The 24749-nt window shown below is 45.5% G+C and overlaps 3 protein-coding genes across 4 annotated transcripts in view; 2 read left to right on the top strand and 1 right to left on the bottom strand.

The window, feature by feature from the left end:
* The first annotated feature begins 70 nt into the window (after positions 1-70).
* Positions 71-5663, top strand: LOC142900657 (retinal Mueller cells isomerohydrolase-like). The gene is made up of 14 exons (XM_076045071.1): positions 71-201; positions 1164-1246; positions 1360-1510; positions 1699-1806; positions 1895-2036; positions 2156-2303; positions 2428-2509; positions 2623-2755; positions 3192-3334; positions 3420-3549; positions 3838-3952; positions 4619-4713; positions 4829-4940; positions 5446-5663. The coding sequence occupies exons 1-14, from the start codon at positions 191-193 to the stop codon at positions 5607-5609; spliced, it is 1617 nt and encodes a 538-aa protein (XP_075901186.1). The 5' UTR covers positions 71-190; the 3' UTR covers positions 5610-5663.
* Positions 5664-5982: 319 nt separating this feature from the next.
* On the bottom strand, positions 5983-12380 carry LOC142900655 (biotin-dependent 3-methylcrotonyl-coenzyme A carboxylase beta1 subunit). The gene is made up of 12 exons (XM_076045069.1): positions 12223-12380; positions 11362-11526; positions 11088-11284; positions 10364-10542; positions 10172-10252; positions 9038-9216; positions 8767-8959; positions 7950-8041; positions 7669-7825; positions 7038-7160; positions 6737-6946; positions 5983-6663 (listed from the first exon to the last, which is right to left on the bottom strand). Exons 1-12 carry the CDS (start codon positions 12240-12242, stop codon positions 6577-6579), a joined length of 1683 nt encoding a protein of 560 aa, XP_075901184.1. The 5' UTR covers positions 12243-12380; the 3' UTR covers positions 5983-6576.
* A 1407-nt stretch (positions 12381-13787) lies between these two features.
* Positions 13788-24749, top strand: part of fnbp1l (formin binding protein 1-like) — a 37012-nt gene continuing 26050 nt past the window's right edge. For both annotated transcript variants that reach the window (XM_076045068.1, XM_076045067.1), the window contains exon 1: positions 13788-13943. In XM_076045068.1, coding sequence (XP_075901183.1) covers positions 13920-13943 — 24 coding nt within the window. In that variant the 5' untranslated portion in view covers positions 13788-13919. The remainder of the gene's footprint in view (positions 13944-24749) is intronic.

The raw sequence follows: 24749 nt of genomic DNA, 5'->3' as shown, positions 1-24749 counted from the left end.
ATAGAGGGGATGGGGGGAGGAGATGCGGCGGAAAGATTTTTTGGAAAGCGAAAAGGGTGGAAAAGAGGGAGGAGGCAGAGATGGGCGAGGGAGGAGGGGAGGCGAGCACAGGAAATGTGTGCGGTTTAAATGCGAGCAGGAGGCCCCTTCCTCACAGTGTGTGTGTGAGTGTTGCAGTAAACAGAGCAGCATGGTCAGCCGGTGAGCAAATCTTTCCTCCCTTTATTTGCATGCGTGAGAGATGATGGTGTTAGAACAAGAAAATCTATTTGAGACGTACTTTAGATTTTTTGAGAGATTGCACTCGTTTTCCCACGACTCAGGAAAATGAATCCCAGTGCAAAGTCATCAGGAGTCTGGCTGATGTCGACATGCACTCTAGATTGGCATTTTTACTGCCTGTTGTGGGAAATGAACATGATTCACACCAGAAACTTTGAGGCTAAATTCCTTTTTCACTCGCCTGTGCATCTGTTGAATCACTGCTCTGGTATTTCTGCAGACTCTTTCAGTGTTTGATTTCTTTTCTTGCTATTTAACCAATGTGAGTTTACATAATGCTTAATGAAACCTTCAAAGAGAACTTGAGAGGGTGAAATAATATACCGACAACATACAGAGAGATATGGAGAGATGTGTGTTTTCAGCCTAAGAGCCAAAAGTGAACCAGTGGAGGTTGAGCGGCGCAGGAGAGGCTCCCAGTGGAGGGAGCTGCGGGCAGGCAAGGGTTCGGAGAGAACAGGATCCAGGCCCATCCAGCTGCGCTGACAGAAACAGACGGTTGTTGTGAGCAGGCCGCAGAGTGTCGAGAAAAACCTTCCTGTTGGTCCCACTAGGGGTCGCCAGACTGGCCACAGTCGACTGGTTCACATGTTTTTTGACCTCCCTGACCCCGTTTGCCTATCAAATCGGGCAGAATGCGAAATACAGGGGGGCTCCAGAGGGGTCGGACACCCCTGATTAACCTGTGAGACCCCCTGAAAGGCTCTAAGCATATTTTTTTCAAAAAGCTAAAAAAAAAAAAGATATTTTTGTCACTAGTGGTCACTAAAATGTCTCTCGGGTCAGCCTGTCTAAAATTAAATTTCTATAAAAATTCTATATACCTGTAATATACCTGTCGCTTTTGTTTCAAGTATTTTTATTTTCATATTATTTTGAAGAGTGGAACATCCCGCCGCAGGCTACAAGAAGATCTTTGAGTCTGTGGAAGAGCTGAGCGAACCGATACCTGCGAGGGTCTCAGGTAAGAGGAGCATTCTGTCGCAATGGAGGAGACCGCTTTGAAAACTTTGCTAATGAGGGTACATACACTCTGTGCATGTGTGCGTGTGTGCGTGTGTGTGTGTGCCCCTCCAGGTGTTATACCACCATGGCTCGGCGGCAGCCTTCTCAGGATGGGCCCGGGTCTTTTCGAGGTGGGAGATGAGCTTTTGCATCACCTTTTTGATGGACAGGCCATCATACACAAGTTTGACCTGAAGAACAGTCAGGTGACCTACCACAGAAAGTAAGACACCATTCGCCGAGACTCAACATAGTGGGGTTCCAGCGCTGCTTCAGTGTGTTTGTCACACACCGACCTCATTAGAATCCAATTAGAATCGGGAGTGGACGATGAAAAGGAGGTTCTGACGATGTTTGCAGTGAGTAAAAAAACATGGCGCGGAAGTTAGACGGTGACAATCTTCTCCGCAGGTTCATCAGAACGGATGCGTATGTGCGCGCCATGACAGAAAACAGGGTGGTGATCACTGAGTTTGGCACCGCAGCGTACCCAGACCCCTGCAAAAACATCTTCTCCAGGTAACGCCCGGCCCGCTGGACTGACCCCGCGTCAGAGAAAACCTGTTTTTGATTCAGATCGACTGAGCACCGGCCTGTTTGTCCGCAGGTTCTTTACCTACTTCAGAGGCATAGAAGTGACAGACAACTGCATGGTGAACATCTATCCAATCGGTGAAGACTTCTACGCCGTGACAGAGACCAACTACATCACGAAGGTGGACCCCGACTCCCTGGAGACTGTGAAGAAGGTGACAGCTGAGAAGTTGACGTCTTTTTTTCCACAGACAGTAGCTGTCGCTCTTCTCTGACCCTGCCCTCCTGAATTTGGTTCCGTTTGCTCTGTCCTGTGGACATGTACTCCAACTAGGTGGATCTGTGCAAGTACCTCTCGGTGAACGGACTGACGGCGCACCCTCACATCGAGGAGGATGGCACCATCTACAACATCGGAAACTGCTTTGGCAAAAACATGAGTTTGGCTTATAACATTGTCAAGATCCCACCTCCTGCAGAAGGTGAGATTTGTTTTTTATAGGCATTTATACAGCACGGCCGACAAGTAATTGCACCTGATGTTGAGAGTTCAATTTTTACGCTTCAACTAAATTCCATTCCACCGCATCCAATCTGCGTCTCCAGACGGCTCTGACCCGTTGGAGAAGTCCGAGGTCGTGGTTCAGCTGCCCAGCAGCGAGAGGTTAAAACCCTCCTACATACACAGGTCCAACCGTGTGCTCTTCCATATCTGAACGTGACTTGAGAGTGGAGTGTCAGCGTCGCTGTGAACCAGCGAGGTCCGTGACCGCAGCCGTGTCTTTTCATCGGCCTCTGCAGCTTCGGCATCACCGACGACTACTTAGTGTTGGTGGAGCCGCCGGTGAAGATCAACCTGCTCAGGTTTCTGTCCGCTTGGAGCGTGAGGGGAGCAACGTACATGGACTGCTTCGAAGCCAACGACAGTATGGGGGTATGTTTTGGGGGGGACGTGTGGGGTGGTCAGTGTTTTGTTGTTTTTTACGACTTTTGTCAGTTTCAATGAATTTCATTGACAATTGTGGGCTTTTCTTTACTTAACGAAAGGGTATCAACAATTTTGTCCATGTGTGTAACTACCCTTTAGATAGATACAGTATCCAATTCTGACCCCTAATAAATCTAATGCAAAAGTCAACTGAGAAAACTGAGATGAAAATGTCCTAAAGTGACAAGGTGCAAGATTTAAACATGTGATTAATCTCTGACAGCAATAAGGAGACAAACAAACATATTGTCTTTGGACTTTAGCGAGCAGGAAGGGCCGTGTGAGTTTTAGTGTGTGGGATTCTCTTCCTACATGACAGCACAGTGCGTCTCTGTGTGTGTGTGTGTGTGTGTGTGTGTGTGTGTGTGTGTGTGAACTGCAGACGTGGTTCCACCTGGCCACCAAGGAGCCTGCAGCCTACCTGAGCAGCCACAAGTTCAGGACCTCTGCGTTCAACATCTTCCATCATATCAACACCTACGAGGAGGAGGGCTTCATCGTGGTCGACCTCTGCACCTGGAAAGGGTGTGTGAGTGCGTGCGTGTGCGTGTTTTTGTGTTACTGTTTCTGCTATCTCCTCTCTCTCTCTCTCTCTCTCTCTCTCTCACAGTCATGACTTTCTGTATAACTACCTGTACCTGGCCAACCTGAGGCAGGAGTGGGAAGAAGTGAAGAGAGCAGCGATGAGGGCTCCTCAGCCTGAGGTCCGAAGATACGTGCTGCCACTGGATCTACACAGAGTGAGTTCACTTTTCCATTTTCCATCATTTTCCAAATCCTAATGTCAAATATCCATAACATAAGCTACTACTTTTTGTATAAAGGTCTCATAATGTGCCTGATTGACTTTACCGGGTGAGAGTGCTGTTGATTCATTTGCTCACTCTGCATTTTAAGAGAACACGTTTGAAAGCAGGGAGTTCAGAAACTCTGCCCCTTGTGATGTAACAAAGTGCACCGCTACCTCAGTGATAGTTTGCCACCATTGGAGACACAGTCATCTTGCTTTTGTCTCTTTCATTTTTTAGGAGGAGCAAGGAAAAAATCTCATCTCTTTGTCCTACACGACAGCCACTGCTGTTCTTCGGAGTGATGGCACTGTTTGGTTGGAGCCTGAGATCCTGTTTTCAAAGCCAAGATTAGGTAGTAGTAATAATAATAATAATAATAATAATACTGATATATGTGAGTACTTTCATCCCTTCTATTCAAAAGCACTCAGATTGATTGTGTTGACTGATTCTATTACATGGTTGACGACTAAGTTATGCCAAACCTGTCAACCTGCTAAATTAGGCACCACCTATGGACTCCTCGTCACCAGATGGAAGAACCTCGGCACAGCCTTTGAATCTGTTATATCTCTATTTCATCCGTTTAAGCAAGGCGCTTCAACTTTAACTTGTGAATGTGTTTGGAGATGCTAAATTTGGACAGGGAACATTGTGTTACTGAGGGTGAACACAGATTCGTTCCTGCTGATTTAGCCAGCAGTTAATGCAGGTATACAAAGGTTAAGAGAAAGGCCTGTAGCCTTTAGTGCTAATCTTGAATGCCACCTAGTTCAGGTAAAATACACTAATCTCTCGAGCAGCAGTTTAAAATCTCAACAAGCAGGCTCCTGTGCAAACATAAATAAAACAATTACTATTTATTATCTTAATATTTGGTGGTTTAATTAATCCTAATAATTTATCTGTCATGGACAAAAAGACCAGCAAAAGCAATCAACCAATCAATGGATCCTTGCACACTGACTAAAACACTTTTAATGGCGTTGATCTCGTGTTTACTCCGCGTGTGTTTCAGCCTTTGAGTTCCCTCAGATTCACTACAGCCGATGTCGAGGAAAGAAGTATTCCTTCACGTACGGCCTGGGACTCAACCACTTCATCCCTGACAGGGTAACCGAGTCTTCTACTCCCTCCGCCAAATCCAGTAACGACAACAAGGGACTTCGCTTTTAACCCACTGCGATGTCGTCGCTGACGTTCGTCGTTCGCTGACACTTTGACGCAGATCGTGAAGCTGAACGTTCAGACGAAGGAGACTCGCGAGTGGCTGGAGGAAGACTGTTACCCGTCGGAGCCGCTCTTCGTGCCCACTCCTGACGCTACGGAGGAGGACGACGGTAGGATTTTGTGATCGTTGATGATTAAGAGCTGGAATGCCGGGTTCACAACATATTCACAGAGACGACACGACTGAGTTTGTTTGACTGAGTGAGACTTCACACCGAGAGAGCAAACCATCAGTCGTTTGCTTCACCTGTGCGCCGCTGTCAGTAGGGAGGAGCATTCAAGATCAGCACTTTTGCAACTGTTCCACATGGTTCGACAGCGAAATTTGCGAAATGCAAAGTTGTCCAGTGTCCGGGTTCTCCGGCTTCCTCCCACAGTCCAAAAACATGCATGTGAGGTCAATTGACATTCTAAATTGTCTGTAGGTGTGCATGTGAGTGTGAATGGTTGTCTGTGTCTATGTGGCCCTGCGATGAACTGGTGACTTGTCCAGGGTGTCACCCTGCCTTTGCCCTAAGACAACTGGGATAGGCTCCAGCAGACCCCCGTGACCCTAAATAGAATGAAGATGAATGAATGTATGATGTGTGTTTCCACTGCTGATCTGTGTTGCAGGAGTGCTGCTGAGTATCGTGGTGAAGCCGGGAGCGGAGAGACCGGGTTTCCTGTTGGTGCTGGACGCCGCCACGTTGACAGAGCTGGCCAGGGCCGAGGTGGAGGCCATCATCCCAGTGACGCTGCACGGCATGTACTGTGACCCCAAACCTGACACACCCTGAGATACAATGCATTTACCCTCCCTGCATCACCTTGACTTCTGTTAGAAACAAACACAAGCACAAGCACAAGCACAGTATATCTCAACCAGTCACTCTTCTGCTCGCAACCTCGAATCCAACGGCTCAATAGATTACAAGGCAGAATGCAAATGTTCGTGTTGTGGTTTTTATATGGCGTGTAACACAATTATTGTATTATTCTTTTTTTTTTAATTCTCGGGCAGCATCATTAAACTGATGGCATTGTTTCTCTACATGATAATATTTACCCATCCTGACCCAGGTTAGCAAAACATTCTGCTGACTTTTCTGAAAAACACCAGCTGTACAAAAACCTTTGTGAATTGCACAGATCACAGATCAAGGGTTGATGTTTATTTTGCTTTTCATTACAACATTCATGTGTTTTGATTTCGTGAACAATCATCACCCACAAAGACATCCGTTAAATTACGCATGTAAGGCAAAGAGCTACATTTAAATAACAAAACTCTTTTTTCTCCAAAATATTAGTTGTAGGTATTTACATCATCTTTTTTTTTATACAAATAATTACATTGAAGCGATCAAGACGTTTGTTTGTACTGTTGATTTTGGCAAAAATAAACATTTGCATCATTTTGAACTGGCAAGAGAGTTGAGTTCACGTGCTGCATGTAATCAAAACCCACTATGAAAACACTCCACATGCCTGTTGGAAAACTGGATTCTGAAGAAGTGACATTTGGCCCTTTAATCTCACACAATACACAGTTCTTCATGGTGTCACATCAGTGAGCAACGCCATCACTTAGTTCTCTTTTAAAATCACATTTCTGTGACAGAGGCCACTGTGGTATTCTCACAGTATTGAATGAGAAAGGCATCTTCATTAGTAGGCAAAACAAACGACCAAGTCCTTTTTTTTTGTCTGTCGGCCAAAAAAAGCAGTAAATCTTAATATGCCACTAAAAGCCATTGAAGGCACTTATACACGTAAAAGTGGTGAACACAGCTTCTGTGTGGAGAGCTGATACTGCTGCTGCTTGATGATGTCCAGACACTGCCCAAGAACCTGCGCACAGAAACCGAGATTAGAAAGAAATAGATCAGCCCCAGCAGTCTGGTGTTGGTGATTTATTTTCTACCTTTCTGGTGTCCTGAGGTAGAATGACTCCATCATCCCAGAGGCGGGCTGAGGAGAAGAAGGCTGGGCTCTGCTCCTCCAGCATCTCCTCCAGGTCGCCCTCATGCTCGCCACCAGGGGGCAGCAGAGAGGCGGAGCTGCCCGGGGCGGCCAGTGACACTCTGGCATTGGGCCACAGGAACAGGAAATTGGGGTCGAAGGCTCGGCCACACTGGAAACAGACCGGGAAACAAGGTTTAAAATGCCATGAGGGCAAACAGTACATATATATATATATGTAACCTGGACCTTTAGGGTCTCACCATGGCATAACTGTCAACGCCATGGCAACCCCCGATCACCACCGTGATTTTGGGGACGGAGGCGCAGGCCACCGCCGACATCATGGAGCCCTGAGCCTTGATGCAGTTGGTGTTTGTCTCCGCCTGAAAGAACGACAGAGGGAGGGAGATACAGACAGTCGGAGGATCATCTCCACCATGTGGTTGCAAGCGGTATCACCTTGGAGATGCCGCGTGCCACAGTTTTGGGTGAAACTGTTTTGGCCAAAGAGCAAATGCAAAACGCAGCTCTCTGCCGTCCAACCCATGTCTTTAACATTAAAATTAAAAAGAAATGACAAAATAAATTCAAGTGTCTAATTAAAAAAAAAATACTTTGTCCATGGCTGCTCTTGGTATGTTAGAGAAATAAACAATACAGGCCAAACCTATTCCATTCTGACTGCAAAACTAAACCTCTTCCTACTCTTTTTCGGAAACTTTTAGATTCTTTCTTTTTTTTTTTTTTGCTTGTTTCTTACAAGTCTTTTTCCATGATTTAAATGTCAGAAACAGAATTGTTAATCTCAGATAATTCATAAACACGCATACCTATTTGTACATACGCAGCCTCCATTCGTGTGTGTGTGTGTGTGTGTATGTTCCTGTATACCTGTGCTACGGAGTGCGTTGGAGCCGCTGCGGGCACCGTGTTCTGCAGGAAGAGGAGGGGGACGTCCCTCTGGTCACACAGCTGCACAAAGTGGCTGCCCTTCAGTGCCGCCTGGTACAGCAGCTCTCCGTTGCTGGCCACTATTCCTACCAGGTGGCTGGCAGGGGGCACACGTGAACATCAGAAGAAGGTATATGGTGTCTACGCATCAGCTGGAATGAATTACTTGGCGTCTCATAGCTGAAAGAAGCAATTTGCTGAATATTTTGTTTTCATTTTACCCGTGGATCTTTGCAAAGCCAGTGACCAGCGTCGTCCCGTAGCGACCTTTGAACTCCTGGAAGCGGCTCCCGTCTGTCAGTCGGCTGATTAGCTGGGCAGAGCGGGGGGAAAGCACAGGACTATTATAATCACTATGATTATGATCATTTTTATTATTATTATGACGGTGGACCAACTGGGATTTTTCCTCTTTGTTTCTGTGAGGACGCAGCTTATGTTTGTTTTATTGATGCATCAATAATCAGAATAGCCTTTATTGTCACTGTAGCAGAGATACAATGAAATTGCGTGGCAACTCCCTTTGTGCAAAACAATATTAAAAATATAAGACCTAAAGATAAATAACAACGCCCTTATCTGTACCAGTAACGGGGTTGAGTACTCTACTCGTACTCGTAAAATACGTACCAATGGCACGACACCAATACCAGTTGTATATGTGTACACTACCAGTCAAAAGCTTGGACGCACCCTATGAATCTGTGGAAAACTGATAAAAAAAAAAAACAAATACGTAGACGTCCGTTACTCTAGAGGGATCTCTAAGCACCAGGTGAGGGTCACCTGACAGGAAGTCCTGGCAGGAAGTCTATATATTAGAAATGATGTCATGTGATTCTCACTGTCAGTGATCCACATGTGCTAGTAAAAAGCCAACCAGTCTACTTTTTCTGTGTCCTCCTCGACTTTCCTGGGGCCCCAATATTATAATGTGGAATGGCCTTATGAAGTACTCGGTATGGGTGAGTAGCAAAATGCAAGCACTCGTACTCTGCTCTTTCAGTTCATTTCACTGCGCGATGTGAAGGCGTCTACCATTTTGACATCCAGGCTGTGGCTGTATTCTTTGGGAGCGAATCCCATCAGCTCGTCCGACGGGTACAGCGGCTCCTCCGCTCGCTGCTCGTCCTCCTCGGGCAGCTCGAAGTTGAGGGTGGACACGATGTTTCTGGTGCGCTCAAACGCCTCCTCCTCCTCCGGCGCGAAATGATCCACGCAGCCGCTCACCCTGAAAACCGGAGGATTTCAAAGTTCACCAACGCGTGACGTTTATAGGAGATGTTTGGCGAAAAGCAAGTGCACCTACTCAGCGTGAAGCCGCGCTCCTCCCAGGTCCTCCGGCGTCACCTCCTCTCCTGTGGCAGCCTTGACCAGTGGAGGCCCCCCGAGGAAGATGGTCCCGATCTGGTGCACCATCACCGTCTCCTCGGCCATGGTCGGGATGTACGCTCCTCCAGCTGTGCACGATCCGCACACAACCGACACCTAAATGATTCGTTGCTCGTCAACACAGGTCGTTTGTATAACATTTCAAAAGCCAATCAGGATGTGAGTCCGGGGTGGGCGAACTTTTTGACTGGTGGGGCCACAGTGAGGTCTAAAATTTGACAGAGGGGAGTGTTTTGGTGAGCCACCTCATAGGAGGAAAAAAACATATCATGGGATGTGTGGAAAACGTGTGCTTTAATGTCAATTGAAAGTGAACAAAAGCGTCACAACAAAATCAGTGTATTTGACGGCCCACAGTGTTTATTAAGTCTTTATTGAAATGACTCTCAAAACGCTGAAAAAAATTGATGAAATATTCAGCTATTTTTTATTACTTACTACTAATATAATTTCTTCAAGTTCGGCAGGCTGGATTAAAAAGCTTAAAGGGCCACATTTGGCCCCCAGGCCGTAGTTTGCCCATGCCCGATCAAAGTGAATATTTTTAAATACAGTACGCGGTCTTCAGAGCCTCCATGTTTGATTCAATTGTGAGTGTTGGGGTGGGGAATGTGCAACATTATGTAAAGTGTTGCGAGTCATTTTAATTTGATGTGATCTTGGTGACTAAATCCATCAATTTATCCATTTTCTCTGAGGGTCACAGGGTTGCTGGAGCCAATCCCACTAGGCGGGGTTGCGGCCAGGACAAGTCACCTGTTTATGACAGGCCGACACAGAGGCAAACAACTACTGAAACTCGCTGTGCAGACACGAGGAGAACATGCAAACTCCACACAGAAAGACCGCAGGCCCTGGGATCAAACCCGCAACCTTCCAGCTCTGAGGCTGGCAGTGCTCACTGCTTTTGAGCCTGACACTATTATGAGCTATGACCAGTGGCTTTTTGGAAAATGACCACAAGTTGGACGGGGATGTCGGTATTTGCAACAGAGTTCTTGCAATTTGTAATGTAAAGGTGAGGCATGGATACGCCGTCACGGTTGTTCACCTGTGGGATCTTCATGGCAGACATGATGGCTTCATTGTAGAACGTCCTTCCTCCCTGGTTCTTGTCTGGAAAGATTTCAGACTACAAAAAAAAAAAAAATCAAAAAGAGAAGGAAAGTTGTTAGATGGAAAAAATCCTGAGCCTGTGACGAAGGGCTTCTGTGAGTGTCTGCGCGTGCGTGCACGTGTTCACCTGCAATGGCAGGAAGGCCCCCCCGGAGTCGACCAGGTAGACGCAGGGCAGGCGGTTCTGAATGGCAACTTCCTGTGCTCTTAACTGCTTCTTGACTGTGATTGGATACGCCGTGCCGCCCTTCACCGTGGCATCGTTGGCGATGAAAACGCACCAAAGACTGTTTATTCTGCCAATACCTGAAAGATTATATTCACGCACAACACACGGTGTCAATTTGAAGCACTTCTCTCACACAAATTTGTTGATCACGGCAAAAAAAAATTAGGGGGAAAACTGAGGTCAGCACAGCTGCAGAGAACCACCAGATTACACCGTACAGAACAGGCGTGGGCAAACTATGGCGCGGGGGCCATATGCTGGCCGTTAAGCTATTTATTCCGGCCCGCTGATTTGAAGAGATTATCGTAATAGTCAGTGATAAAATAGCTGTATTTCAGTGTTTTAAAGGTCATTTCAGTGAACAGCTCAATATCGTGGGGCTTCTATGACTCTTATTTTGTTGTAAAGCTTCTGTTCATTTTCAATAGGCGTTAAAGCACATGTTTTATGCTGATATGATATATCTTTTTCCCCTATGAGGTGGGTCACCAAAACACTCCATCCGTCTGCTCCTCTGTCAAATTTTAGAACCCATTGTGGCTTCCGAGTCAAAAAGTTTGCCCACCACTGGTCTGCAACATGGTTAAGGTTAAATACGCAGGTTGGCAGCTCGGTGTCTGACCAGTGAGGCAGCCGGCTGAAGGGATGTCCCCGTACGGCAGGTCCAGGCCGGCAAAGGGCGACAGCTCCAGGAAGTCCTCGTCATCCAGCAGCAGGCGCAGCCGATCCCTCACCAGCAGCTTCTTGTTTCTCTTTGTGTGCCTGATGATGGCGTTTTCCCCTCCACCTTTCTTCACCTTTTCACTCAGCTCCACGTACCTTTGGAGGGGGAGACGGCTAATCATTGGCACGCGGCGACGCTTTCATCCTCCCAATGTGATCGGAACGAAACATACCTCTTCCAGCAGGCATTGCTGTTTCGGAGGTTGGCTTCATACACGTGCCGTTGGACCGGCAGGAGGGGTTGCTCCAGCGGTGGGAAGGCGCTGCGCAGAGCCCTCCTCTTTCTGGCTGCGGTGCTGAAACAACAGACTGAACAGTGCCAACGCTGCTCTGCCAACCTGCAGAGAAATAATCACGCCGGACGTGAGCAGAGTTGATGATAATAAAGCCATTGATTAGTTAGTTGTGGATGAACGGTGACTAAATGCACGAGGTCATGCGTTTCGTTTAGTGTTAGAGGAAATTAATCAAGCAAGCAAGCAAGCAGCCGGGTAAATCTCTTATAACTAGAAGCCGTGCAGTCAGACACAAAATGCAGCAAGACAACGTTAATAAAGCAGATAATTATTAAGACATGAACAATAACCCTTACTAAGACAGGTGGGCATAAAAGGTCTTTAAGAAACTGTCCACAGTCCATTCATATCGTAGTCCCAGGTTATTAATCTCATATTAGCGAGGCTTAAAGAGGTCAGATCACTTGCTGCTTCAGTCACATCACAACCATACATTCTGCAGACGCATCACAAACGTACAATCAACAATCCACGTCATATGATTGCAGGTGATTCGTGACAAGGGCGTAATAACAACAGGCTCACACGAAACTATTGCAGTCATGCACTGCAACTGCAAACTATTTGTTTTTCCACAAAAGGTCGAGTAAACAAGTCAGCATAGCAGGCAAACGGACAACTTTGAATTCATCAGGCATCCAGCAACGAAAAGAAATGTATGTCAAAGGTCGCGCAGGGGCAAAAGTACCCGAGAAAGGTGCGAACGCAATCACATTGGGGATTTGCATTGTCTCTTACCTCACCATGCAGCGGTACATTTCAACCTGTGGAAGTTTTACACGCGAGTAAAACGAAACCGTAGGAATATGTCACAAAAACATTGAGCGCAAGCTCAGACCGGAGCGGCGGCAGCTAGGGGGCGGAACTTCCGTTAGCAGACTTCGTTACTTCCGGTCTAAGCAAGTCTGAGCTGAGCTGCTGTTATGAAGACTAGTTGAACCACACCGCCGCCACTAGATGGTGCAAGTTGATAAATAAGACGCATAATGCACAAATCCAGTCAGGTTCCAGACACTTTTCCTGTCAAGTTGGCCAATAAACAAACAGCAAGCTATTCGATGAGTGATTGGTGTTGACGATGCAAATGAAAAAGCTACTCACACACACAGCTCCTACCTACTAAAGTAGCTGAGGAAGACACTCAAGTGTATTAAACTAGTGCTAAGGTATAGTCTGCACATTTACATAAAATAACTTTGATTTTACAGACATAATTTACATTCAAACACCATCAAGTGGTGTCTAAAAATGACCCAAAAATGGTATTTGTCACTAGAAATACTACCTCTACACACCATCCCCTGCCCCCCCCCCTTTGTGACACAAACCGTATCTATCTATCTATCTATCTATCTATACAAAAATTATAATGCAACAGTAAACAAAACACATTCGGCTAAGAGAGAACATGCAAAGGATAATTAAAAAAAAAAAATCTAAACTGAAGTTCAAAAAACTAATTGAAGTAAATTATAAATGACTGTTAATGCGCGACTCAATGCTGTCTGCCCACTGCTGTAGTGACGCAATGTAACCGCTAGATGACTCTGTTTCACTACGTAATCGTTGACATTTTCTCAGGCTGGTAAAATTGAAGGACTTAAAACTCTTTTACAAGCTAATTAAAAAAATGAACAGGAAGACAAATATTTTCATGAATGAGAATTTATGTGTGATCAATAGAATCTAATAAGAGAATCTTTTTTGCTTTACAGTTTCAGGATGCAATACAATTTTGATACACTTTGAGCAAAGCGAATAAGGTGTTATTTTTTCTTTCAAAAAAAAAAAAAAAAATGGTAGCACATCAGCTGCCAAAAATAAGCAGGATTTGATTGTATCATTTAACGCAATGCAATCATAAGACAAAAGACAAATATGAAAATACAGTGTAAATGGCTGTCTGTTTGCAAGTAGCACGTGAAATTAATGTAATAATCTATTTAATAAAATACAAGCATTATTTAAATTTCAAAGAAGACAAACGATACCGGTACTAGAGGTGTTGAATTTTTTAGAGAAAAAACGAAACAAAAACCTGGGAGAAAAATCCACACACTTCAATCTGAAAAAATAAAAACATATTGAATGATTCGAGTTTTCAGTCAAACACTTCTATCAGGGTCATTCACGGTCGTTTTAATCATTTGGCCAAAGCTCCTATTTCAACCCATTCAATTCCTGGACGTAAAGAAACAGAGCACGGTTCTATGCTGCGTTCCAGTGACCCTGCTTTTCCCAGCCGATAGAGAGCAGGAGGAGCAGGAGGAGGAGGAGGAGAAGAGGGAAAGGGAGGAGTAGGTGGAGGAGGAGTGTACGTCAGTCTGCAGACGGGCGGTTTGAAACCGGAGTCCCTCCCGGCGGCAGGTCAGGAGTCTCTCTAGCGGCGGAAAACTGCGTCCAGCACTGGGACAAGTCAGACAGGGGAATCCGCAATGAGTTGGGGAACGGAGCTCTGGGTATGTCTCTCCTCTTCTACCCGTGTTCCTTAGACTGTGTTCGGCTTGCTTGAGCCGTGGGCGGCACGTCGACTCTTTTTTGGGGGAGGGAAAAATGTGCTGGAAGCGAGGTGCCGCTTTACCTTTTTAGCTTTTGTGTGACATGGCGAGCTGCTGCTACGCCGTTGTAGCCGGCGCGGCTAAAGGCTAAAGCTAATCCGCGGTGCACCTTAAACGGCTGTGACAGACAGCGGGCGGAACAATAGGCAGGTCTGCGCGGGGGACACACACACACACACACACACACGGGGCTCGAGAGCCGGCCCCGGGGTCAACCTGCCTCCACCGCAGCAAGACTCGCCAACCCTTTCAGCCATTGTCCGTACCGCAGACTTTGTCGTGTTTGTTGCTCATTTCTCCGCCAAGTTGCGGAGTCGAGTCATTTGCGTGTCACACCCTGTTTGGAAGAGCGGCTGGCAGGGGGGGGGGGGGGGGGGGGGGTATACGGGAACAACGACGGGCTTGGGGGGCCCGGGAAATTAACTTCGTAGTCGGGTTGTTTCTCACACTGGTTGCATCATCAACATCAACACGCCTCTTTGTTGTCACGTCTCCGGCTCTTTTGTTTTAACGTCAATGTGATTGGCGTGGAAACCCAAAAACTGGGACGGTGTCCTCCTCCTTCACCTGACTGCGTTTGTCCTCCCTCGATACCTGGCAACAAGCCGACGACGGGACAGTGAACGCAACGCTACTTCACTGCCTGCTTATGTCTCTTAAATTTGAACCGTTTGCCGCTTGACTGAGCGGTCGTGTTTAAATGACATCTGCTGATGTTGTTTTACATCCTCGGCGTGTCTCAGTGAGTTATCAGGAGCAGCGGCTTTTTGTTTGTTTGTTTGTTTTTTTGTTGTTGTTGCCGATGATTCTTGGGGGGGAATAAAGCCAGAGCTGGGTTGTGTTTTTGGGGTGTTGGCCATGGCTAGCTGCTGTAACCGGAGAGGCAGCATCCCCTGTGTGTGTGTGTGTGTGTGTGTGTGTGTGTGTGTGTGTGTGTGTGTGTGTGTGTGTGTGTGTGTGTGTGTGTGTGTGTGTGTGTGTGTTCACCTCCTCCCGCTGACCTCAGTGGTTGTTATCTGCAGGTTAATTCAAGCTAGTTTTTCTGCATGCTCAGCCGCACACCGTGACGGGACGATGAGACCACACGACAGAAACGTGCGTTGGTTGGGCCGTGGTGAAACATCGCCAACGCACGAATTCAGAAGTGATTTGTCAAAAAAAATCCAATCAGTGTTGCTATTGGATCCCTCTGTAGGCTTCCGCTCACTCCTGCATCAGAACAGTGCTTGGCTTAGCTTGGTCTATGTGTTTTTCATAATGGTTGGTTTTGCATCTTATTAAGTCACAATTTATGTACGTCTAAGTTTTAATTGCCTGAAGTTGTCCCCCCCGAAGAATAATCATTTTAAACATCCTTTGTAAGTATGTGGTGAGATATTCTTCTGAAAGTGTCAGTTCTGAAAAGGTTTTTCCATCTTTTCTCATTTTTGTGGATGAAAATATTGTTTTTCTCCCCCGCGTTAAAGCTTTTAAATACAAGTGATAAAAAAAAAAAAAAATCAAATGGTGCAGGGATGAAACGAAGACCAATGGGCTTGTACAGGAGTTCCACCCTTTTCAATAATTACAGTCAACTTAAATGAATGAGGCTAAAAGTAAACCTGAGAGAAATAATGAGACACAGTACAAATAATCAATGTTGGATAAGAAAAAGAGACAAATTACAGATTATTACTTGGTGAGTAATGGACAATGTAAACAAAATTCGCAATTCATTGTAAATAAAAAATATATGAGGATGGAAAAAAGGCATGATGGTGATGAAGATGACCTTCATGCAAAATGTCAGCGTTCGACTCAACCGCAACACCCGCGTTGTAATATTATTTTGAAGGAATATATTAATAATCTGACATGACAAATTGGACGCACTCGCCTTCTCGTGAAACCTGTTGTTTCCCTCGACTGCGCGTCATCGCAACATCAGCGCGGCAGCGAAGCAAGGCACGCTGTGACTTGACAAAGCAGAGGCGCCATCTGACAGACCCTCATAATCCCCCACCAGATCAGATTAATATGTTAGCCGTCTGATGTCAGATTACACATGATTGGCTGTCTGATGTCAGATTAGGGATTACTGTTGGCAAAATAGCACGCAGAGGAGATGATTGGCTGTGGCGTTTCACAGATTATGACTATGCAGTGTGGGCTTTTACACACGTTAGTCTTTGTTTCAGTTTGCCGACTAAGTAGTCTGCTGGTTTGTGTGTTTTGGCAAACAAAGTGTGACGACTGGCAGTTCTTATTGTAGAGATTAAGATGTTGACTAACTAGTTATTTTAATGTATGGATAGTAACCCTGTTGATTTATGTTTTTTTTTATTCCCTTACCTGCTAATGCATCTATTATACTGTACATGTGCTTAAAAGAGAACAAAAAATGGAATTTCAGAATGAAAAAATAATAATTTAAACATTAAGTTATCTTCCATCCATTCTTTTTTTCAAAGAGATTGCTCCGTGATGTTTGATCGTTAATAAGAAGCATTGCCGTAAGGTAAATAAAAAAAAAAAGCACCCCGAGCTCTGGTTCACGTCCCAGCATGCCGGCTCCAGCCTGTGCCTTTGATACATCATAAAGCGAGCAAGGAACATCCTATTACTGTGCTGGCTTCCTGCCCTGCGAGACACTTGCATAAAGTAGGAAGTGTTGGCCTGAATTAAAGCCTTGTGTGCGCGCTTTGTGCCAGGATGCTGCCCTGCTGTGCTCCGTTCTGTCTGGCTGAGGTGAGGTGGAGGCCATCGGAGTGAAGCAGCCAAGTTTGACCGGAGGACTGGAGGCCGGCAGGCTGTCGTCTCTGCTCGCCGGCCAAACTCAAAGACAAGGATAAAGGGATCAAAACGCTAGGGTGGAGGATAGGAGACAGGCTCTCTGTGGCTGGCCAAACACCTGATTCTTTTTTTTTTTCCTTTTACGTTTGTACGATGTTGAATGGATAGAGGACACATTGTAAAAACTCACACTCAGAACATCGAATGGGTTTTTTGTCTTCTTAAAGCTTTTGGCAGACCAAGAGGTCACATGTGTTTGCTCTTCTCTCCCTCATGCATTGTGTGTGGATCTAGAAAAGCATTTGAAGCGTTCCACGGATGGATGGATGAATGGATGGAGTTCAAGTGTTTCCCCTAGGTGTCCAAAGAGAGAGGGTGTTTGAGTGGAAGACACAGGTGTGAATCTCTTGATGCACAGAGCAGAGTGATCGATTGTATCACAGGATTCAGACAAGGTGGTTCAGTGTCTCCTCTCTTCTTTTAGCTATTTATAGACTGCTGTGTTTCCGCGTCTGGAGTGACTCCCGTTTGACTGAATCTCTTGTACTCGCCTTTGCATTTTGAAAAGGAGGCAAACTAAAAAATGAGAGACAACAAAAATACTTTTCTGGTGTCGGTGGGGGGTTGGGGGGGGGATTCACGACGTGTGAGTCAATGGGTTCTTTCTCATGATTTTGTTTTCTACATTTTTTTGTGTATGTTTTTAGGTGTTGGAAGGGAATGAAGAGCATCATATTATTGTTGAATCCAGCTCAACTTCTTCCAGTCGACCTGCATTATATTTGCTGTAAATTGTTACTGTTATTGGTCAAGGGCAGCCATACCACTTTGATTGATATTGGAGTGTCTGCCCATTTATGATAAAAAAAAGATGATAAAACTTGAAAGTTGCTGCGATTGGTACGTTTGCAAGTCAATGTGCAAATTGAGACCAGTGCTGAGTGTTAATATGCTATTGAGTTGTAGACTTGCCTCGGGTTTAGACGGCAACCAAACAGGTTCCTACAGGATCTGGCTTTATTTGTGGTGTTGAGGTGCTGAGTGATATGTGACAAAATACAGAAACAAAGGAAATGTCAATAATAATAATAATGATAGTAGGACAAAAAACAAACTAATAAATTAACCCACAAGGGAAAACTACAAAACCCTCCCTGTTTCTGAACTGGTTTCTACTCAAAGTAGGATTTCATTTGCTTCTTATCGTTGACACGTGGATCTGCTGCACTGACAGCTCCCAGAAGAGGCCACGCAAGTTCGCGCTTTGTATTTCGGAAGCCCCAAGTGTGAGGGCAGCCTGTCATGTCGACGCCGAGTCTCGCCGAATTCTGCGACACATTTTCGATGGTGTGGGAGACAAAGCGTGAAGGTTCCTGAGAGGTAAAGCACACACCGATGTGATTGGGTAACGCGAGGGTGGATTTTAATTAATACAATTCTCCCGACAGACATCAACAAGAGACGGTGGGAGGAGATGCGGGGACTGCGGTTGGCCTGAGAGATAATTTAGAGGAGACAAAAGCCCGTGAAGAGGGAGGAAGGGTGGAGATGTTGTCACAGGGTGGGAGGTGAAGAAGACCAGTGAGCTGTGTTGTTGACAAAGTGGATCAGATGAGTGCAACGCCATTTTCACTTGAAGTGAACTGGTGGTCACGTGACCCAGTGACTTGTAAATGTGAACAGTGAAGTGTATTCATGACACTTTTGCGATGTACCTCTATATCAATACATCCGAAAAAGCACCTCATAAGAGCGTCAAAACCTATTAGCCATATTTCAGAGGTTTTTCCAAGTTTAGGTGTTTCCATGACCAGTTTTTCATTGCGTTATTTAGGTTTTGTGCAATTCTAGGGGCAATGGAAACGCAGCTACTGAGTGGCGATAACTGATCAAATCATGCTAGAATCGGATGAATCATCAGATGAGTACCAAACCAAAGGCTTCTGCATGGCCAAAAAAATAAAAAATACAGAAAGATTTCTCCAAAGTTTTCTCAACCTAATTTGATTTTGCGTGACGGATGCGACTGCGACCGTGCCAGACGCAGCTTTCTTGCCTCGACCCTGATACCCCCCCCCCCTCCCGCCTGCTCCCTTCCTTCCTTGCACTCATCAATGGTCCCATTGGCTCTCTGCCTGGATCTTCTCACAGCTGAATCCGCCCAGCCAGCTGTGCGTCCTTCAGACAGATGCACTGACCTTGGATAACCTCGACCCTCACGAGCTGACTTTTCGACTCGTCTCCAAGTCTGGGCTTAATGTTGGAGACGCATTGCTTCATTCTGCTGCCGTTCCTAGGGTTGGGTATCGTTCACAATTTTTTGATACGACGCCAATTTCGACACTGTCGTTTCGATACCAGTTCCAGACGATAGCTTTTTTGAAACCAGATGTTTTAAAACCAATTTGAAAGATAATTCATTTGTTTGACAGGAGCGGAGCATTTCGGTCGGTGCTACGAATGTTTTGAAGTTCAGAACCCAGACCCGGCCCTTCCTTGCCTTCAGCTTTTTAATGGCACCCAGTTTATGCCTAAAGCTGCTGGGTTTCAACCACCGGGTTACGATGACAGGCAAAGGTGGCACGAAATCAGTTGTAGGGCAAGATGTAGAAATGGGGTGAGATCAGTGGGAGCGATTGGAGCAACCGTACACTGGTCAAAACATCTGCTTTTTTCAATGTAACCGATCCTCAGGAACCAACCTACCTACAAACTCCGTTTTAGTTTAGCTTCTTTTGTTCAGATGAATAAGTTGGGATGTAAAGATGTTATCAGCTTACAGTTTCGGCTGTGGCTCCTTCTGTGCACTGTGACTACCTACAACCTGGCCTCCATCTCCAATCGAGTGACATCACTTGAAAACCACCAATTGTTGTGTTAGGTTTTCCAATTAATCAAGCCTCTAGTAGACGTTTGGCTACCGCTGTCTGTCCTATTTGTTGTAGCGTGTGTGTGCTGGTGATGTGTCTATGTATAAATAAATATGTATTTTCCAAGAAGTAAAAACTGAATCACCGGACCGGAGCTGTTCCATGTGTCTCCCAATCATGACTTGTGTAGGTAAGGGGGCTTTCGGCCCGAGCTGCAGCTGCCTCCATCCTCGGTCTGTCAGCTGTTTATTAGTCAGTTACTTTATCAGTCAGGGGGAATGAAAATTCAACTTGAAGGACGTGGAAAACTGGAAAATGTCAAGAATATTTCTGGTGATTCCTCCTCCTCCCTCCCCCCCCCGACATTTTCACCGACCCAGTCATTATGCTAAGCCTCCACTGGGCTTGCTGGTCGCTGTCAGTCTGAGGCCTGCATGCAGAATGCGCTCTCAAAGCTTTTCCCAGTTACTGACTCTGAGAGCTGTTCTCGCCACACCACTTAAACTTTGGCACTGTGTATATCAATCATTTCATTTTATTATTATGGCATTAGGCTGTTCTGATTTGTGGGCCAGAAAGAAGAAAACGCCTCGTTGTTTTTATTTTTTTGCTAGTGGTTTTACGACGTGGTCAGCTGTAGCTCTCTTGTACACACCCAGTTCTTTTCCTTTAAACTGACTCAAAGAGTTGCCACTTTGAAAGCCTCACGTAGTTGTTTTTTGATCTCAGGATTTGTGCTTCGTAGGGGTGATAAACTGATGACCTCAGCATCCTTTTGAGCATCCCTCTTTGTGGGGTTTGGGTAGAACGCAGCCTATTGTCAAAAATGCGTTCTATGGGCATTCATTGTGGTAGCCTCGAACCCACTCGGTTATTATCAGTCATTTGAGTCGGCCATGCTTTTTGAGTGTGAACATCCCCGTTCCACTTGCCTCGCCAGGCCATATAAGTAATACCGATGGTGGCCAAGTTGAACTGCGTCATGCCGAAATTGCTGTTGTCTCAAGCGGTACTGTATAAGCTGACCATGCTTCCCCTCAGTCTTAAATAGTGCCAAGTTGAGCACACGCCGTTCCACGGTATTTAGCTCCCTATTGAGTGATATGACTCTTAAAACACTAGCTGCATTTCCATTACCTCTACAATTGCGCAAAACCGATATATCGCAATAAAAAATAAATAAATAAAATAAAACAGGCAATGGAACCACCACCGTCTGCCTCACACTGTTACGAGTGTCCTCCAGCAGCTGATACCCTTTGGCGGTTGTGTACAAAACACATCATTTGCCTGCTAAACCTGCTCGGCTTCTCTGCCTTGACGCTATCTTCCTTGTGGCCATGCACAACACCTTGGCGCTTGGCGACGCTAAGCCCGAGCACGGGGGCGCACGGAGGCGCACGGATAAGTTATGTCCCTCATTGTGGAGAGCAAAGTCCTGCGGTTGTTGGTTCGGCCCCACGTTCAGTGATCTGCATCTGTGTTTCTACAGAGCCGAGGCTTCCCTTGGTGACCAATGTCGGCTGTGCAGAATAAATCAACCATGAATCAGGAACCTTTTGGCTGGCTGGCTGGCTGGCTGGCTGGCTGGCTGGCTGGCTGGCTGGCTGGCTGGCTGTGTGTGTGTGTGTGTGTGTGTGTGTGTGTGTGTGTGTGTGTGTGTGTGTGTGTGTGTGTGTGTGTGTGTGTGTGTGTGTGTGTGTGTGTGTGTGTGTGTGTGTGTGTGTGTGTGTGGACACTACCAGGTGCATGTTTGCTATGCGATGAGAGACTGTAAGTTCCTGTTAACCTATTGTGGAGCTGATCATGCCACCATTGTCTTCCTCTCCATTTGTGTTACTGTCATCTGCAACTGTTCCTCTTTTAAGCCTCAACAAATGTTGTGTTGTTATTGCTGTTCTCTAATATCAGGTAGAAATCTTAGCCTCAAACTGCTCAAATCTCACTGATCAAAATGTGCAGGGTATGAAAAACAAACTTTCGTTTTGAGGTCCCGAACCTTTAAAAAGCCATTAGTGATGTCAAGTCTTGTGTGGAATTATTGTAAGCTGGATCCAACTCTTGCGAGAGTGAAGTAGTTCTCTCATTCTTTCATTTCTTTTGTTCTCTCTGCTTTATTGAGCAAATTGGTTTTACTCCTCAAAGTGGGGTCTCGCGGAACGAGGGTTGATGAGAATTATTGCTTATGCACTTCACACCGTTTAATGGAAACACCTGCAAATTTGTTGAAATTTTTTTTATTTCGGGAAGAACTGCAATGGAAATGGAGCTACAGTGTTCTTCCCGGTCCGGAAGCCCGTGTGCGGGAAAACAATGTCTTTTGCGCAGAATGAACGGCTGCGTTCCTTCACCATAAATACTGAAAAGCAGGTGGGAATTGCGCGCGTGCACTACTTGGGAGAAACGTAACTGGGGCAGCCCCCCCCCCCCCCCTTCTTCTGTCCCATTTATCCTCTGCAACCTGGACGACGCCCCAGCCTGTTTGCATTCGAGGAAACAATGACAATTCTAGGAACGGAGCCCTTTTTTTATTTTCTTCCCAGGCTGTTGATTTGGCCCGGAAAGTTTCAGAGGCCAATGAAAGAGCTCAGTGTCGCCTCGGTCACGCGCTCGTTTCATGCGTGCACACACACACACACACACACACACACACACACACACACACACACACACACACACACACACACACACACACAGGATAGCTGCTCAGCATGGAGGGTTTTTGGTTACCAAGGTAACCTGTCTGCGGAAAGACGTAGTGCACCCCCATCCCCACCCTCCCTGGATACTGCATGCACCCCCCAGACTGTAATACATCAGGTAGTTGGAGAGAAGAGTGAAAGGTTTGCACCCGCAAAGCCGAAGTGGAGGTAAAGGATCTGTTTTCCTTCTCGTTTAATGCAATTCTAATACGAGGCGACAGTCACAGCATCAACCCAGATTCCGAGGTCACTTTCTGTGCTCATCTCGACCCCCTTTTTTGCGACCTGCTCCGTACAAACGCTGCACTGTTCTTTCTTTTTTATTATTTCTCCAGTCACACCGTTGCCCTGTGAAACCCACTTTTACTGTTCACACGTTGTTACTCTGGAGATTAACTGGTTGGAGAGCTCCAGAGGTGGTCGCAACCAATAAAGCCAGTCAAGGGCAATATTTCATTGCGCAAGACTGAAATACCGCAGTGGCATTCTGACTCTTGGCCCCCCTCTTGACATTAGCTGCATTTCCACGACATGTTTTTTTTTTCGCAAAATAAAAAGATATTTCTGAAATAGCCGTGGACGTTGCCTCTTTATAATGCACTGTTTAGTGAGTAGGGGGCCATTTCGTACACAGCCTTTGGATTTTGAGCGAGATTACCACAGACCCCATCAACACCTGTGAGCGTCTTGGTCAGCGGGCGCAGCTCAACATTCAGCCAATCAGGCTTGTTGCTCTGAGGGTGATCGGCTGGGAACCTGTCACATGGGAAGAGATGCCTTCAGAAAAAAACTACTGCGATCCTATAAAACAGCCCATGGATTGGCAAATTCAAAAAATTGTCAAATTTTCATACCTTTGGCATTACATTATTGATCGTACAGACGGCAATGCTATTGTACAAGTACAATAATTATCGTACACTTGGCATACATCTGTCTAAGCGTTAAAAAAAACAAAACCCTAAATTTCAAGCACACCTTCCATCTTTATGGCAAAACATTTACATCTGCAAAGAGTTCACAACAGGTTTTTGAGTTATTGTTTAATGAAAGAACCTGCTCCTGGCCCAGACTCTGTTTACAGCCATATAGTGGCTGAGCCAACAACGAAAAGCAGCCGTAGTCTCACTGCGCAGAAGGTTCCGGTATCCTGTCATGCGAGTTATGTAATGTGGAGCTAATGCTTAATTCACATGCTTGACACTCCCAGGGAAGCGATGTGCAGTGTGCTCTGTGCAGGCATTATCTGTCAGCAGGTCAGAATTTATGGCCAGTCATGCACCGACTCTGGCAATATGGTTCTGCTGCATATATGCTTTTGCAGTTTTTGAGGCCTAGTAAAGACACTGAACTGAACTTGGGCTGTTTTATAGGATTACATGGATGCTTACACAACATTTGTTTTACTATTTTTTAGTTTTTTTTAGTTTTTTGTTTTACTATATATTTCTATATTTAAAAAAATGATAAATGTATGTAGAAACTATGTGAATAGTTAAAATTTGTTTTACTATTTATCTTATATTTATATATTTTAAAAAAATGATAAACGTATGTAGAAACTATGAATAGTTTAAAAGTGATTCTCGAGCCTGTTAAGGTCGTTATTCAAGGACGTTTTTGAGTGTGAAACGTCTGTTTTACGCATCAGTGACGTGTCGCTGGAGAAAGAACCGTTCTTTCGCGCTGGCTGCTTTCAACTGACTGACGGGAGGCATCTCCCAACCAAGATCGTGTGTGTGTGTGTGTGTACGCGCGAACGAATGTGTGACGGAAAAGTGGTGACAGGCCATGGCTGCACAGAGGAGGAGGTATTTCAAGACTTCCCTTCCTACTGTTTCTTACTTATAAGTTTGCTTTATTAATCTTCGATAAGGGTGGAAGTACCGGTGTGAATCTTTTTGACTTGTTTTTGTGAATGGTGAAACACATTGACTCTGAGTCAGAGTCGGTTTATGCTCAAGCCAATGACCCACTTACCTGTTTGCGTTTAATGCAACAATGTATACAATACGCTTTCTTTTTGTTCTATGTAATAGCTTTAATCTTTAGTCTACTTCAGTCTACTACTGCAAATTGCTGGTAAAATTTTGCCGAGTTATATTTAATAATTATAAATGGCGAAGGTAGCCGTAAGAGCTGGTTCATCCTCATGGGCTCAACCAAACTATGTGACAAACTCGAAAGATGTGGAATTTCCATCAATAATTCATTCCATTAATAAAGCGCTATACCTCTGCTGTCAGAATATACTATAATAGAAACAGCGGAAAAAATGCTTGTGGCAATGACCAAAAATGAAAAGAAGTTAGTCCACTTTTAGGTTTGAAGTGCTTGAAGTGTTCAGGAGTGCTATCTTTTGG

Source organism: Nelusetta ayraudi, unplaced genomic scaffold (genome assembly GCF_046127955.1).
Source record: "Nelusetta ayraudi isolate G7.1 ecotype Tasmania unplaced genomic scaffold, CSIRO-AGI_Nayr_v1 ptg000084l, whole genome shotgun sequence".
NCBI lineage: Eukaryota > Metazoa > Chordata > Actinopteri > Tetraodontiformes > Monacanthidae > Nelusetta > Nelusetta ayraudi.
Note: the sequence above shows the minus strand (reverse complement) of the source record. Positions and strands in the feature narration are given on the sequence as shown.

Coding starts and splice junctions, on each gene's coding strand:
- LOC142900657 (XM_076045071.1), top strand. Junction 2,756..3,191: donor AAGCCAACGACAGTATGGGG/GTATGTTTTGGG, acceptor TGTGAACTGCAG/ACGTGGTTCCACCTGGCCAC. Junction 3,550..3,837: donor TGCCACTGGATCTACACAGA/GTGAGTTCACTT, acceptor TTCATTTTTTAG/GAGGAGCAAGGAAAAAATCT.
- LOC142900655 (XM_076045069.1), bottom strand. CDS start 12,242: ATGTACCGCTGCATGGTGAG. Junction 10,543..11,087: donor TTCAGCCGGCTGCCTCACTG/GTCAGACACCGA, acceptor ATAATCTTTCAG/GTATTGGCAGAATAAACAGT. Junction 8,960..9,037: donor GGAGCGCGGCTTCACGCTGA/GTAGGTGCACTT, acceptor TCCGGTTTTCAG/GGTGAGCGGCTGCGTGGATC.